General features: G+C 40.5%; 1 protein-coding gene across 2 annotated transcripts in view; it reads right to left on the reverse strand.

The window, feature by feature from the left end:
- Positions 1 to 14,638, reverse strand: part of GADL1 (glutamate decarboxylase like 1) — a 112,704-nt gene that overhangs the window by 67,750 nt on the left and 30,316 nt on the right. Inside the window, exons 1-4 of one of the 2 annotated variants that reach the window (XM_036407052.2) lie at positions 14,216 to 14,371; positions 2,922 to 3,091; positions 1,986 to 2,112; positions 226 to 316 (exon numbers count right to left, since the gene is read on the reverse strand). In XM_036407052.2, the coding sequence (XP_036262945.1) occupies positions 226 to 316; positions 1,986 to 2,112; positions 2,922 to 3,091; positions 14,216 to 14,222 (395 nt within the window). In that variant the 5' untranslated portion in view covers positions 14,223 to 14,371. Of the gene's footprint in view, positions 1 to 225; positions 317 to 1,985; positions 2,113 to 2,921; positions 3,092 to 14,215; positions 14,372 to 14,638 lie in introns of those variants that run through there. The other variant, XM_054516501.1, reaches the window with a different exon arrangement.

Here is a 14,638-nt window from a genome sequence, read left to right on the forward strand (position 1 = left end):
TAAAAGTCTAAGTTTATTAGCATTGCAAAAAAAAAAAAAACCTCTCTCCTCATAAACCCCAACTTCAGCCAATCAAAATCAGAGGGTTTCCCTCTCCCAAAGTCTTGCACAATTCCCGCCTCTTCTGTAACACCGAAAACAGGAATCAGAAACAAGGAAGCAAAAAAGCTGTTATTCCAAAAAGCATACTAATTCAAAATCAAGAGGACAAAGAACCACACTTACACACTGGGGTTCAGTGCTTCTGTAATGAAACGAGCCACTAACGAGTAATAATCTATTCCAGCATACAGCTGATTGAAAAATCTTGGATGATCTGAAAAAACAGATGAAAAGCAAATGACAGGATATACCAGAAAAGGGAATACATCACACTCCCTCTCAGCTGAATGCTGATTGTTGCAAACCACAATTGACTCCATTCTCTCAGTATTCTCTGGATTTGCTGTCCTTTCCTAAAGTTAGACATTCCTTTGAAAGTAAATTTAATAAGTGCTTTGAAGCTTCAAAACATGTCTTGAGAAACACAAGTGGTGCACAGAATAATTGTGAGTTGTTCACAAGTTTTATAAAGCAAAAATAAAAGGGATTGACAATTGAGTATACATAGTGCCTTTAAACAGTGGTTTTGAGAGGCCACAGTCGATGCTCAGCCAAATTTTGCTAAGCCATAGAATACAGGATCCCAAGCAGCTGTGCCTTTTCTCCCACCAGAGTTTCAACACAGAGAGAGAGAGAGAGGAAGTCTAACAGCTTGGAAAATTTTGCTGCACACTTAAAATGAATGAGAAGTTAAGAGAATTTATTTACCCTCCTTTAAACACTGAGATATTACTAATTTTGACAAAATTCTATGCTACTGCTGACTATAAAAACAACTCCATTCAACAGTGGAGTCACCACCTAAATTTTAATCCATAGCACACAGCATTTTCCCATGGAAAACCAGGTAAACAGTATGGCTCCATTTATATTATAACTAGGGCTTCAATAAATGTCTATACTCAAAGACTATTTGCAGAGCATATTTTTATATACCACGTCCTTTCTAAGGCGACATATTATAATCTAAAGGCAATTTGCAAAAGCAATATAAACAAAATGTCTTCCACTAACTCAGTAATTATATCTGCATATTATTAGTACGCTACCCCTGCAGATCAGTATCACTACTCTGATGTGGTTTTCAAATCATAAGTTCCCTCTCAAAATTATTTTACAGTTTTATTCTGCAGCAACAGTGATTGTAGCAGGGAATGCAGCCCAGAAATGCACAACAAACTATATCAAATGTCTTTCTTACTTAACAAAATACAGCCTAAGCCCTATAACATCTAAAATCCTGAGCCACTGATTCACAGTGCCATTTCCTGAACAGATGTTGTTCATCCCTTTTCACCAAGATTGAATTACCCTGCACATGCTGCAGAAAGGTTAGCTATAGAGAACTAATCCTGCAGAGCTGTGGTGTACTGTCTCTGAAACACTGCAGGCTCTCCTCTCATGGTGTCTGGAACAGGAATTACTGCCTATCAGCAAATTAACAACCTGCAAGATGATTGCTCAAATAGAACAATAATAAATGGAGGGTCATCATCACTAAGAACATATGAGGGCAATGATGGCGACTCCAAATCTCATCACTCAGACAGCAGGAAATCACACCAAAAGGTCCTTCTCCTGCCTGTTTTGCTAGACTGTTATATCACTTGTCTAGGTGACTTTCCCAAGACATCAAAGTGACAGAATCTACTATTAATGCAAAGGACATTACGTTAATGACTTTTGATTAGTTTGCCATTATGACATGTATTAGTCAAGCCTATGGTGACCAGAATTCAGTTAAGCAACTGTTTGCACACTTGTATAGGCAGAAGGGAAACAAACATTCACATTCCCAGTTCCCTGAAAGGTGACAGAGGTTTGTAAAGATTATCCCATCTAAGTTAGCATGCTGAGCAACAGTGCTTAAACCCCATTCCTACTGGTTTTGACGCTGTATTTTATAACATCATGGCAGAGCTTCAGGATCTTCTGATGACATTCTCCAGTGTCCCTCATCTCCAGGTCAAGAATCTGCTTAAGCTTCTCGGGGGCTTGCCACTCACAGACCTAGTGATGGGGAGCAGGGCAGACACCATCAGTGAACAGTTCAGCCAGGAGCAAGAGGTTATAGAGTACAAAGTAATCACCCCATTCAGCTCTGCTTTCACAAAACTTCCCGTGGCAGGGCAGTGTGCCACCAGAAAATAGATCCAGTAAGCTGACCTCACGGATATTGGTTTTATCATGTCTCAGGCAACACTCAAGCATGAACATTAGAGTGGGAAATGCTGAAAGGCAGAAAAGAAAGAAGCCGCAGCTCAAATTCTGTTGTTAGCTAAGGATTTGTAATCACAGCATTTCAGATGCTGCTCTGCCAAGGGGTGGGAGCAAGCTGTGCATGCCCAAAGGCAAGCACAGTTTATTTGCAGGACCTCTTCCCATACAGCCTCTTAAGCAGGTTCTGCAGAACCCACAGCAATCTCATAATGTTGTCCTTTCACGGTGGTACCACACCCACTTTCCTCCTTCTCCAACGCCTGTGCCTCTGAGGAGAAAACAAATAACTCAACCCCACTCCAAACATGAAAAACACTACAGTCATTTGTGATCTCAAAGAAAATGACCTTTGTATTCAGAGATTAAAAAAAAACCAAAAAACCATCATTTACTGGTAGATATGTATAGTAATTATGTTATTGGAAGGTTTTATAATACATTCTTTATAAATTTGTAAGGCTGTATTTTATTTTGGAGCCAAGCACAGAGTAGAAACAATTTTGAGGCTACTTAGAGTGCAATAAAATAGAGCTTATAAAAAATTGATTTATTGTTCATTACGTTCACTACAAAGTCTCAACAACACTCTATGGCTTTACCTTTTCTGTTACATCATCCGCTTTCTGCACAACTTCTTCCATTATAATCTTACACGCCTCTTCCACAAACTTCTCTCCTGCTTTTGAGTCCATTATTGGACCATTTAGGATGACCCCATCCACCAAAACAGCATTCTTCTTCTGGAGCATCTCCTGCTTGCAAACACCAACTGTAAGAGAAATAACTCATAATTAAAGCAAGGATAAACAAATAATAAAATAAAAAAAATATTCTTTCATTGCTGGAGATTTAGTCAACTTCAGAAAAACCTCACAAGGACTTTTTACCCATACAAAAATCCTAGATTTTGGTGGAAGAATCTTTACAGACAAAAAAAACCCAAACAGATTACTTCAAACATAGACAGTTATTCTGCAGGCAATAATAGCCTACTTGTATTGTACCTACTGCTTTCTCTAACATACAAAAGCATGCAAGGGACCTTCCAAACACAGAGGAAAATACAGTTCTGGCTTAGAACATGTTACAGCTGTATAAATAGAAATACAGAGAAAGATAATGGGCATTTTTCTTAATTGAAAATGTTTCCCTCCACAAGCCATCCCTCTGCTCCCAATTTTTCATGAAATAACTTTCAGCTTTGTTTCCTGTATCTTTATGCTGCTCCTTCCCACCAGCCAGTCCCCTTGCTCAGCGTCTTCTGTATTCTTTGCAGAGTGCTTCACTGACCCACACTCCCTGGAAAAAAACCCTTTCAATGCCACATACTTGTACTTCTTTCTGCCCTTATCCCATTAAGTGCCCTCAGTCATTAATTACAATAATCTGCTGGGCAGATTATCTTGTTTATTTTGTTTATTCCTTTCTCCAGTGATGATCTCTTTCCCCTCCCTCACCTTTACCCAGGAGACATACTTTCCTCCTTGGACACATTTTTACTTCCACCTTTGCATTACCCCTGAGAGCTCATCCAAGATGCTTGTAAGACACTGGCCAACAGTGGCAACTACGTATCTCTTTCATGTATTGATTTCATATGGCAAGATCAGGACTCTGTTTTTCACCGGCATGAGGATGAAGATGAAATTGAGACATTTGGAGATATGGAGGGAATAGATATTTGAAACAGTATCGCGCTGAAAGGAGAAGCGGTAACTACTGTAACCAAATTATCTGGGTTACAGGCGCTATCTGTTCACTGATCCTGCTTTAGAATAGCTGAGGTCTATGGAGCCAGGCAGCACTGCCACCATGGGTTGTCTTCATTTACAGTCAGGATGAGGCAAGGCTGGGGTGTATGGAGAAATGGGTGTATGTTCTGTGCCCAAAACAGCTTTATCTTATTGCTTTACTTTTTGCTCCACTTGCAAAGTAGAGAAGACAGGTGACTCTTTCACAGGTCTAAACAACTGAATTTCCAGAGGACTGTCAGGCACTGTAGTCTGACACATTCATCATGTTTATCATAATTACAGCTCCTCATGCTCAGGAGGACTTAGAAGAACAACAGTGATGCTTAGAAATGTGCATCACTTCAAGCTCCATTGATTGAAAGAAACCCAGCTAATCCCATGAGCTTTTATTTTCTGGTGACTCAGAGAAACCATTCAGCTCACTTTGACTTATCAGGGGAGATATGACAAACAAGACAAAATTCTAACATGAGATGGGACCTCACACTTCTCATAATGCTGCCAACAAAAATAGCACACACACACACCCCCTGCCCTCGCCTGTCTGAAATTACTTCTATTTTTAATCCAAATGGGCAGAATACTAAATTTTTCTGAACAGAGTAGCCTTCAGCCCATTGTTATAGGAAAGGCATAAATGTTCCTACTGGACAGACGGAGAACAAGCAGGCAAAGAGTATTAAATCTTCAACAGGCAAAGAGGGAAAATCACAGACGTCAAAAACATCAGTTCTCATCATGCTTTCCAGCACACCACAGCAGAGGCACTGCAAAGAAACTGCAGCTTTGAAAAAGTCTTAGATGTTTATCTCTGGAAACACAAGCTAGTAGGTCAACTTTAGAAGATTTAAAACTCTGGGTATCACCAGGAAATTGAAGGCATCAGGGCTTTGGGCAGAGAGAACAGAGACTAATTTTGTGTTGAGACTTAGTTATTTGATGCATAAATAGCTGCCACAAGTACTATTTAGAGTTTAATATAAATACAAAAAAGAATTTTAATCTTTACATCACCTGGAGAGTCTATGATCTCTATGTATGCCAAAGGTGTTTTGTTTCTATGAAAAATAGGACAGGATCTAAAAAAGAACTCCATGGGAGATTAATATCTAGTGCAGAGCACAGATATTGATACTTCCTTTGGTTACAAGCAGAATTGATGGCAGAGCAAGAGAACTCACTAACTCTTTAACTCCTTTTTTTTTGTTGGTTTGGGGTATTTTTGTTGTTGTTTATTGGTTTGGTTTGGGATTTTTTGGTTCTCCATAAACTCTCTGCTAGAAGCAGAGTTGTGAAAAAGATTTCTATTGGTAACTCCCTTAGCCCTATTCCTGTCACTTTTGCACAGAGATAAGATACTAATATTTCCATCGCTTTACAATGATCTTTTTGCAGGAATTCTGCAACAGCAGAACTTTACATTACTTTTTCTACCAGGTCTTTAGGGAACCGAGTCATAGATGTAACAGCTTCCTGTTTGAAGCAGGTCTGTTCCCCTCTACACACAGTTTTACAGTCTCCCTAGGATGCTTTGTGGATCCTGAGGAAGATATGATCTGGAAAATTTTTGATGGTCTACTCTTAATCCCCACATCTGTTTCAGAACTTGGGCACAGTCTATGAAAAAAAGGCAAAGCAAAGAGCTTAGAAGGAAGAGATGGAAGACAGACTTCATTTCAACAGCATTTCACCTGTGCAAAGCTCCAGCAAAGAGTTTGTAACTCCGCCCATATTTTAATTCATGGAATAATACTCCTTGCAATTATTTACCACTTCCTCAATAATTTTTTTGGTTATCACTTATAATTTCAATCTGAATTTGTTGCAAATTCTGCCCTGGAATATACCATAAAACCATTACCTGAAATTAGCAGAAACTTCATAATTTAGCAATTACTTGACAATCAGGTGTTAAATCAAGCCCCAAGCACACACATTTCTCTAAGATAGTCTTCAGGTTTCAGAAACCACTACTGGATACATACACTCTTCTCATCCCTCATGATCTTTCTGCAATTGATGATACTTAATCTTCTACTTGTAGTTATCCAACTTCTGGAGTCCTTATGAGATGATCAAACTCTTCCCTATCAAAAAATTAATGTGTGTCCTCTTGGTTGCAGTAAAACCCTGAAGAGGAAAACTAAGTAGATGATAAACATCTGAAATTCCACAATATTTTTTCTTTTTATCACATTTTTTAAAGAAGCCAATGATCAATTTATTATGCTTTAGATAGATAAACCTCCAGAAATATTCCAGTTCACTTTCTATGTTACAATTGAATAGATGCCTTTAACACATTGTCAGAGCTCAGCATCCAAGCTAAAAAACACACACTATGCTGATGATACATACTGTGTCTTTAAAAAAAAAAAATTATTCATCAAATGCTCACATTATTTTCCAAAAATTTTGAGCCTTTTATATATCTGTGTCAGATGCATGAGATTGCACTAAAGGAACATCACTTTCCTTGAAGTGGGAGAGCCCACTTCATAGAAACAGCATCTTGTCACATACACCTCTTTTGTTTTCAAATATGATAGGGAAACCATCTAGAGATGTGACTGTAATAAATATGTTCTTTCCTATTTGAGAATACAGGAACATACTCTGAAGCAGACTCAGAAAACAGACTTCCAGAAAATACATCAAATACAATTTCAGCCAAATGCCTCCAGGCTTGAAACAGAACTAAAAATTTAGCAAATGGAAGTGCTTTAACAGAGAGATTAAGAATTACTGACTGTTAAAGATATTTTTCTGCAAAAGAGAAGACTCAATTCTGCTCCAGTTGAAGGCAATTGGGCATTCAGCCACTGGCTTCAGCAGCAGCAAAATCAAGCACATAATTCTCATATTTCATCCTGAAAGAAATATTCTATTACAGAAGCCTAAGTATTTCCAACCAGCATTTCACTTTTATGATCAATATTATTTTCCCAGCAGCAAACATAAATTAATTGGAGTTGGAATAATGTACAGGAAAAAAATAAACATTTTTTCAGATGTTTCTATATCTTTACGTAAGTACTACATATATTTTAAAAGCTTCATCAGTTTCTATATTTGACTGCTCAATCCTTGCACTATAAAAAGAAACTGAAGCATTGTACTTGGCCCATTCTAACAATATTTGGGAGAGTAGCATGAAATTATCAAAAAGATTTACTGCTCACAAGGTGAATGAGGAAACAGAAGGGAGTTCTTGTGAAAGAGTAGAGTATGCTTGAATGCCAGAGCCAAATCCTGTTCAGTTTATACTGTATTAGGCCCACTGACTATTTGAGGGAATGCAAAAATCTGGCTTTGACCAAAGGCCTATTTCTACTCTGCAACAAATGCAGTAGTAATTGCCAGCATTAATCAGCAAAAAAAAAAAAATTAAATTTCTCATTCTGTATGATCTAGTCACGGGTCTTCTTTCAGTGTGTCCAGCAAAAGAAATAAGTGCCTTCAGTATCAAGACTCCACCATGTTTCATGAATTACTGTGGTGCCAGATCATGTATCAAAGCATTAAAACATACTTGTCCCACACTATGCAGCTATTTGAGTCCCTTGGTATAAACAATCTTTAAAGCAACTTCTGTTTCTTTAATCACTGCTCTCTGTACATATGAATAAAGTAAAACCACTCCAGTCTTAGGGCAAAAATATATTGTTTCTTCATAAACTGATTTCCCAGGCCTGTCACCAAGTAAAGGAAATGCAGTTTTCTTAAAATCCAGTATATAAAATTACTTGTTGCCCTGGAAAAGCTATCCATAGGGAAAAAAGGAGTAGGCACGTGTATGGTAGGGCTTATGCAATTCCCCCTATATTACATATTCTTGTTTTGCAGATTTATGGACCAGGCCTGTGGATAGAGAACAAGTTGGGTACTTCCCCTCAGAAGGCCAGCAACAGCACCCCCACACAGGAATCCTCTGACTGTGAAAAGGCAAATGTGACCTTTATAGAGAAGGACCCAAGGAAAACAAAGTGCTTGTGTCTGGGCTCCAAAACCCCTGAATAGACTCATTGAGCTCACTGCTAGCACTGAACAGCAACAGCACTACAAATGGATCCTATTCTCCATCCCACACCTGAATTTCCCTTTCCTAAAGAAAGGGTTGGGAGAATGAAATGAGGAGAGACAGAGATGAATATCTGACAGGGAATGTGAGGACCATGCTAGGACAGAGGTCCTGCTTTCACTGGTACTTCCTGAGTTCTGAGGAGGGACTCTTTCTAGTCAAATGCTCAAAACATGTCATTGTTGTGCTGTCCTAGGCGGGATTTGCTTAAAAAAAAAAAAAGAAAAGGGCAAGTAAAAGTTAAAATATAAGATTCAGACATTTTTATGCAGCCAGTCCTTGGGAACTGATGTTAATTTTTCAGAACAACTCTGCAATGCCCTAACCAATAAGTGTAGGAATGATTTGTGCTGTAACATTTCCAATTAGGAAGAAAGGCTGTGGAGAATTGGAATTCACCTTGCTGCAAAACTGAGAAACGGCAAATGCCAACTACGAAATGGAAATCCCAACTCCCTGACCCCAGTGAGATTCCTTCTCACCTGTTCTAACACTTAACACCTGCTAACAGTGTAGGAAGTATCTGAGAAACAGAACTCTTTTCATTTTAATTAAAAGTTGTGTATTGATGGTGAACATCTAATGAATGTTCCTTTTTCAGTGGAAAAGTGACTGAAACTGCAACATTCAATCAAACCACTGTGTTTGAGTTAAGAGAAGAGTTAACTTCAGGAGGCTGAGTTCAAACAGAAATGATGAATACAGGTGTGACCCACATAGAACATGCAGAATCCCTGACACTTTTATGGTCCAGTAGAAAAAAAAAAAGGATTAAATGAAAACACAAATAGTTTTTTTATCCAAATGGAAGTTCTACAACTTGTTTTAAAAGGGTTCCTGACAGCATGCAATTTCATGCAAGAACGATATTTTTAATCATAATATAAAATCAACTTTTAACTCCAGTCTTTCAAAAATCAACTAAGAAGGCAGTAATTTACCAAAACTGAGTTTAATGGGATTCAGTGCAAGTTAAAATGTAGAAATAGATGAAAAGTCTAAATTTCATTTTCCGAAGTTTTACCTGCACATTCAAGTTACAGTCAAAACAAGTATTTTCCTCTCACTTTTTCATATCATAAACACTTCCATATTTTTTGCTTCCTACAAAGGATTTCCAGCTGCTGTTCAATAACTCATGCCTACAACATAACTCTGAGATATGCCCTTCTTTACTAGCATGGGGAAGCTAGTGCATAGTGAATCAGAATGTAACTTTCCAGACCACTAGGTTCTCTGAACTGGTTCCTACATAGATATCCATAATTTATTAGCCTATCAATTCAATGTAAAAGTAGTTTAAAGTAGCTCAATGCACTTTCAAAATGGAGCAAGCTGCCTTGCCCAGGCTGTTATAACCCTGCTGGTCACAGCAGCAGAGATTGGTCACACAGACGAGGGACCCAGCAGGGCTCTGGACACACCATTTCAGGTTGCGCCCACCGTGGGTTTACTACCTGATTTTGGGAAAACACTCCTGAGCTGCAAGAGGCCAGGCTGCTGCATGGCACTGGCAGGGGCCAGCAGAAGACCCTAGCAGTCCTTTTCTAGAGCATCAGTCTGGATGGTGCCTGGTGGAAGCCCAGATCTGATCCTGCTGTGCACACTAGGGCTCAGCAATGGCAAGCTGAAAGAGACACAAAGAGAGTCACCACACTGCCTGTAGTCTGACTGATCCCAGAAAATGGATACCTTATTTTGTTTGGGGTTTGTTTGTTGGGACCATGCCAAAACTTAAATCAGTCATTTGACCTCAGCATTAGCACTGCAACCAAATACCAGGTACATACAGCATTTGTCACCTGCTCTTTCCCCTTCAGGCCGGTGCCAGAGCTTTTTAACGTGATATATTGGCCCCAAAGAGGGCTCAGTAATCCCTGAACAATGGAGTAGGGCTGCTTGCGAAAAATTAGTTTAAGCAGCTCAGTCAGACCCTGCAAGCTGTCTTGCAGTGTAACCAGCAGAGGGATGCCAAGCCACTTAAAGACAAGATTTCCTGTTGAAACCCTGACATTTGCCAATGGACAAGATCATATTTATAAGGCTTTTCAGCATACGTAAGATGAGATGTGACATAGGGCAGAGATAGCTAAGCTTTAGAGACACAAGCATTTCCAAATTATCTAGATTTAACCAACCACTTTGTAGAGTCATTGCTACTTTGCTGACAAAAGACTGTGGTCACTAAGAACCACCTTTCTCGTGACATTCATGAGACTGAAAAGCTTCTGGTCTGGTGTCTTTTACTTTGAAAGACAATTCTATTTGCTGACACTTGACACATTTTTCATTAAAAAAATAAAGATCACATATACTCAAGAAATGGTAACAGAGATGGACATTCTTACATTTGAATCAGGTCAAAGACACCTTTTATTACCCTTAGATGAGGCCTGACAATAATTATTAACAGAAATAACCACTACTGATGCGCTACAAGGCAAGAACAATTTGCCTTTTCAATTTATTATTCCCTCATTGCATATGTATAAAGCCCAGTAATGCTAAAATAAGATTACTTGTGTGCACAGATGGGAGAACAAAAGGGGGGAAGTGGCCCAAACTTAGCCATGTCCTGATGAGTATCCTGGACTTATCAATGCTTTCAACAACTGCTTCCTACAACCTCTGCAGCTTGTGACATGAGACAAAGCAAAAAAAGCCACAAGAAATCTAACTTCTGATTTCTGCAAAGCTTGAAGAGGTAAACATCTGGGATAAGCATGAAAAACTATTTCAAACTAGACCACAGAGTAGGAGGAAGTCAGAAATACAGACATGTACTTCAGTGTGTCCATTTTTTCTGTCTTGAATACGTAATAAATGCTTATGCAAATAGAAATGATCTTTAAAGAAGCAGGCAGCTTAAAATAGTCAAGAGCAGGGAAATTAAGGCAAACGAAATCTAAACTGTTTAATAGGCAATAATAGCTGAATCAATATGCAAGAAGATCTCATAATGCATTAAAAAGTGACAATTCCTGGTTGTATAAGTGACAGTTTAAAAGACGCCTTAATCAAGAAAGAAAAGTTATTTATTGAACTTCTCAAATGTCAAATTAAGCTTCTTCACTAAATGTTCATTAACTGCCAAGAAAATTCTTATTAATTTTAAAGCACCACGAATGCACTCACACAAAATGGCTTTATTTGATGCAAGCTTCATTTCTTGCAAAATGATGTCTCCCTTCCTTTGATGAAGTGATATTAGGAAAGATCCAAGTACCTCTTTTATCAGATCAGATTTTAAGACACAGGAGAGATCCTATCCCTCCGCTCTGACCAAAATACTAACCTGAGTGTCACATTACCAGCGCCTTAAAGTCTCCCTAACTCCCAGGGTGGTTCACCATGCTTCACATTACAGCTGCTTGAGATGGCAACATGGCAACACCTTACACAAAATGTTTGCCAGCTCACCTCCCCGGTCTGCTGGTGGCATAAAACCACATAACTCCCCATTCATACATTGCTGAGCCACCAGCAATTCAGAAGTTTAAAGGCAGAATATTGCACAAATGCTGGCTGCTCCCTTCCTCTTGTGATTGCCAGCTCTGACTCTGTTGATGAGCTAGCAACCTGCTGGAAACTCTGCTTAGCACACTGAGTCTTATGCCCCAGAGAAAACAGCTCACCTACTTTTTTTTCTCCAAATACAGAATTTGCCAAGCTTTCTCCATGCCAAATCAACCTTGGAAAACTACCCTGATGCCAAATGACTGAAGTATATATGCAGTGAAGATCCCTTTCTGCAGCTAGGAGTAGGAATTTACAACTTGGCCCCCTCTCATTAATGGGATTTTGCTGTCTTTTGTGTGAATGAAAGCATAGCCAAAAAAAAAAAATCCTCTGCATAGTCATTAATGCTTCCCCTGTGGACAGTGGTGATATCTGAGAGAAATTAGGCTCAACTAGCAATCAGCAAGATGAAATTCAAATGGTCACTTTCAGATACATTGAGGAGGTTTTAAAAAGGGAAAAAAAAATACACAAGGAAAAGACTCCAGAGTGCCACTCCTCAGAGTGCTCCCGCTGTGCTCACCCCAGCAGCTTCTGCAAGTGTTAACTCTCTGCACATTCAAGTCTCCACTCCACTTTTCCAGCTGCTCCAGCTGTGCAAGCAAACCCAATGCTAGTGCTGCAACAGGCAGGTGCCTTAAGCCTCTCTCCCAGATGCTTTCCAATAGGACTGTAAAAGCTAAGAGCCCATAATATCAGTACTGAAAGGAGAACTGCACTGATCAGCTCAGAAGGTCTAGTTTTAACAATGAACTCACATTTGCTTATGAAAAAAAAATATTTCAGCAGGCAGCAAAGTTGTACAACCTCAAGAACCACAAAGCCAAATTTCTACAGTAATTTGAGCTTCTAGAGAAGGCTACAAAGTAGCCTAACCTCATTCACCATCCCACTTGGGAGAAGCTCATTCACCAGATAGAACCTGGCAGAAAACACAGCAAATCACTGAAGACAAAGGAAAGAGAGGTCTTTGAGAGTAAAGGATTCCTCATGAGAGGGAAAGTGCAAAGAAAGAACAGATGCTACTCATGAATAAGGTGAGACTGGAAAACCTGCAGCAACAAGGGTGGAGATCACATTACCATTAGACACATTCTGTCTTACCAGCCAAAGCCAATAGTTTTGGAAGGAAACTAGGAAAGAAATTAGTATTTTTGGTAGCATACAGCAGGCAAAATTTGAACAAGAACATTACTACCCAGCTAAACCACCAGGATCTCAATCTTAGTGACTGCTGGCAGCATATCTTTGCAGTTGTTTTGGCAGTGGACATAAATATAAGCTGCATCTGAAGCAAATGACTTTGGGAGCTGCTGTCACTCATACAGTACTACCCCTGCTACTCACATAGTACAGCTGTCCTTACAGTACAGCCTGAAACTACTACAGGCACCAGAACATACTTACTACACACAAGAACCATCATGTAACTTTACAATGCTCCTTCAATTTACATCAAATAAAGAAAAAGGGGATCCACTGTTTTTAAAATATTAAGTTTATGCAGTTTTCTTTCAAAAATATTATTTTATTCAGAGATTTTTTTAACTAATATTGTGCTAATAATTTGGATGACCCACGGATGCAAGAGACTTCTCAACCTCGGAATAAAAGCTTTTTCACTGTTTCATCCATGTTTAGGGTAAAATATAAAAGAAATTTATTAGGTCTCAAGTCTATTTTGATGGTTTTCATAAGAGAGTTACAACTTGAGATAAGTTAAGAAATTCTTATCAAGAATATTGATCTTGTGGGAGAGGGGGAGAGCCATCTGCAAACACTTTTTCTATTTTCTGACTTAGCAATCAGCTTCCATTCACAACACCAAGGACTTCCTCCTTTCTTAATTTTTTAATCTCTGCAATTTCTAAGCTCCTCCGGCAGTGTTTTGTATTAGCCATACTTCATCCACAGTCCCAACTTTTATAAATACATGGTCAACGTTCACTTTTCATTAATGATGCAAGGCCTTCCTCTTCATGCGGGCAAAGAACTTGATAACACCTTTACAAAACAGGATTAACTTCTCCCTTACTGAGACCTTTTGTTCCAAAGCAAATCCCTATATTGCTGTATATCACTATGTTATTCTGGCGCCTGATGAAAAAAAATTAAAAATTTCAATTAAAGGCACCACTCTTTAAAGATCACTTATTTCAACAAAAAACACTGCTCTGCAATGTTTTTATGACAACTGTTGCAAAGTCTGCACCTTATTAAGCCATCCTGGCCACGCTGTGCCGCGCTGTAACAAAAGGAGGTTACAGGAGGATGCCCAGCAGGCAGGCAGCCCTGCACCTGCGCTGCGAACCGGCTCTGCCCTTTCCCCCTGCCCCGAGGCCCCTCTCCCCGCCAAGCCCGGGGTTACCGGCGATGGGGAGGCTGCAGGAGCCCCGCAGGACGAGGGAAGTGTTAAACGCGCCGAGCGGAGCAGAGAGCGCTCCGCTTCCCTCCCCGCAGCCTGTGCCGAGCCCCTCCGCCCGCAGCCCGGCCGAAGCGGGGCCACAGGAGGGACAAGGGCAGTGTCCCCAGCCTTTACCCTCCATCGCGGCGTCGCGCTGGCACCGGAGAGGAGCGGGGGCGGCCCCGCTGTGCCCTGGCCGCTGCCGCAGCCTCCGCTGTGCCCGGGCTGCCGGGGCCGCTATAAATACCCTCGGAGCGCCGCGCCGGGCCGGGCCGGGCCGGGCCGCCCCTCCCGCGGGGCAGGGCGAGCGCACGGCCGGCCACGGCCCCGGGCTGCCTTCATTGCCAAAGCGAGGGGTTGTGGCAGCCGCTGCTTGTGACAACGGGATTGTTTCGCTGCCCCTAAAGCCTGAGCCGGTGCCTCAAAGCCCCCGCCGGAGCTGCGGGCTCCCCGGCAGGCCGGCAGCCCTGAGCAGGGCGCGTCCTGCCCACCGCCGCCCGCCCAGGGGATTTGTCACACAGTCACAGAAGCTTCTGAGTTGGAAGGGATCCACAGGGA

This window comes from Molothrus ater, chromosome 1 (genome assembly GCF_012460135.2).
Source record: "Molothrus ater isolate BHLD 08-10-18 breed brown headed cowbird chromosome 1, BPBGC_Mater_1.1, whole genome shotgun sequence".
NCBI classification, from domain to species: Eukaryota; Metazoa; Chordata; class Aves; order Passeriformes; family Icteridae; genus Molothrus; species Molothrus ater.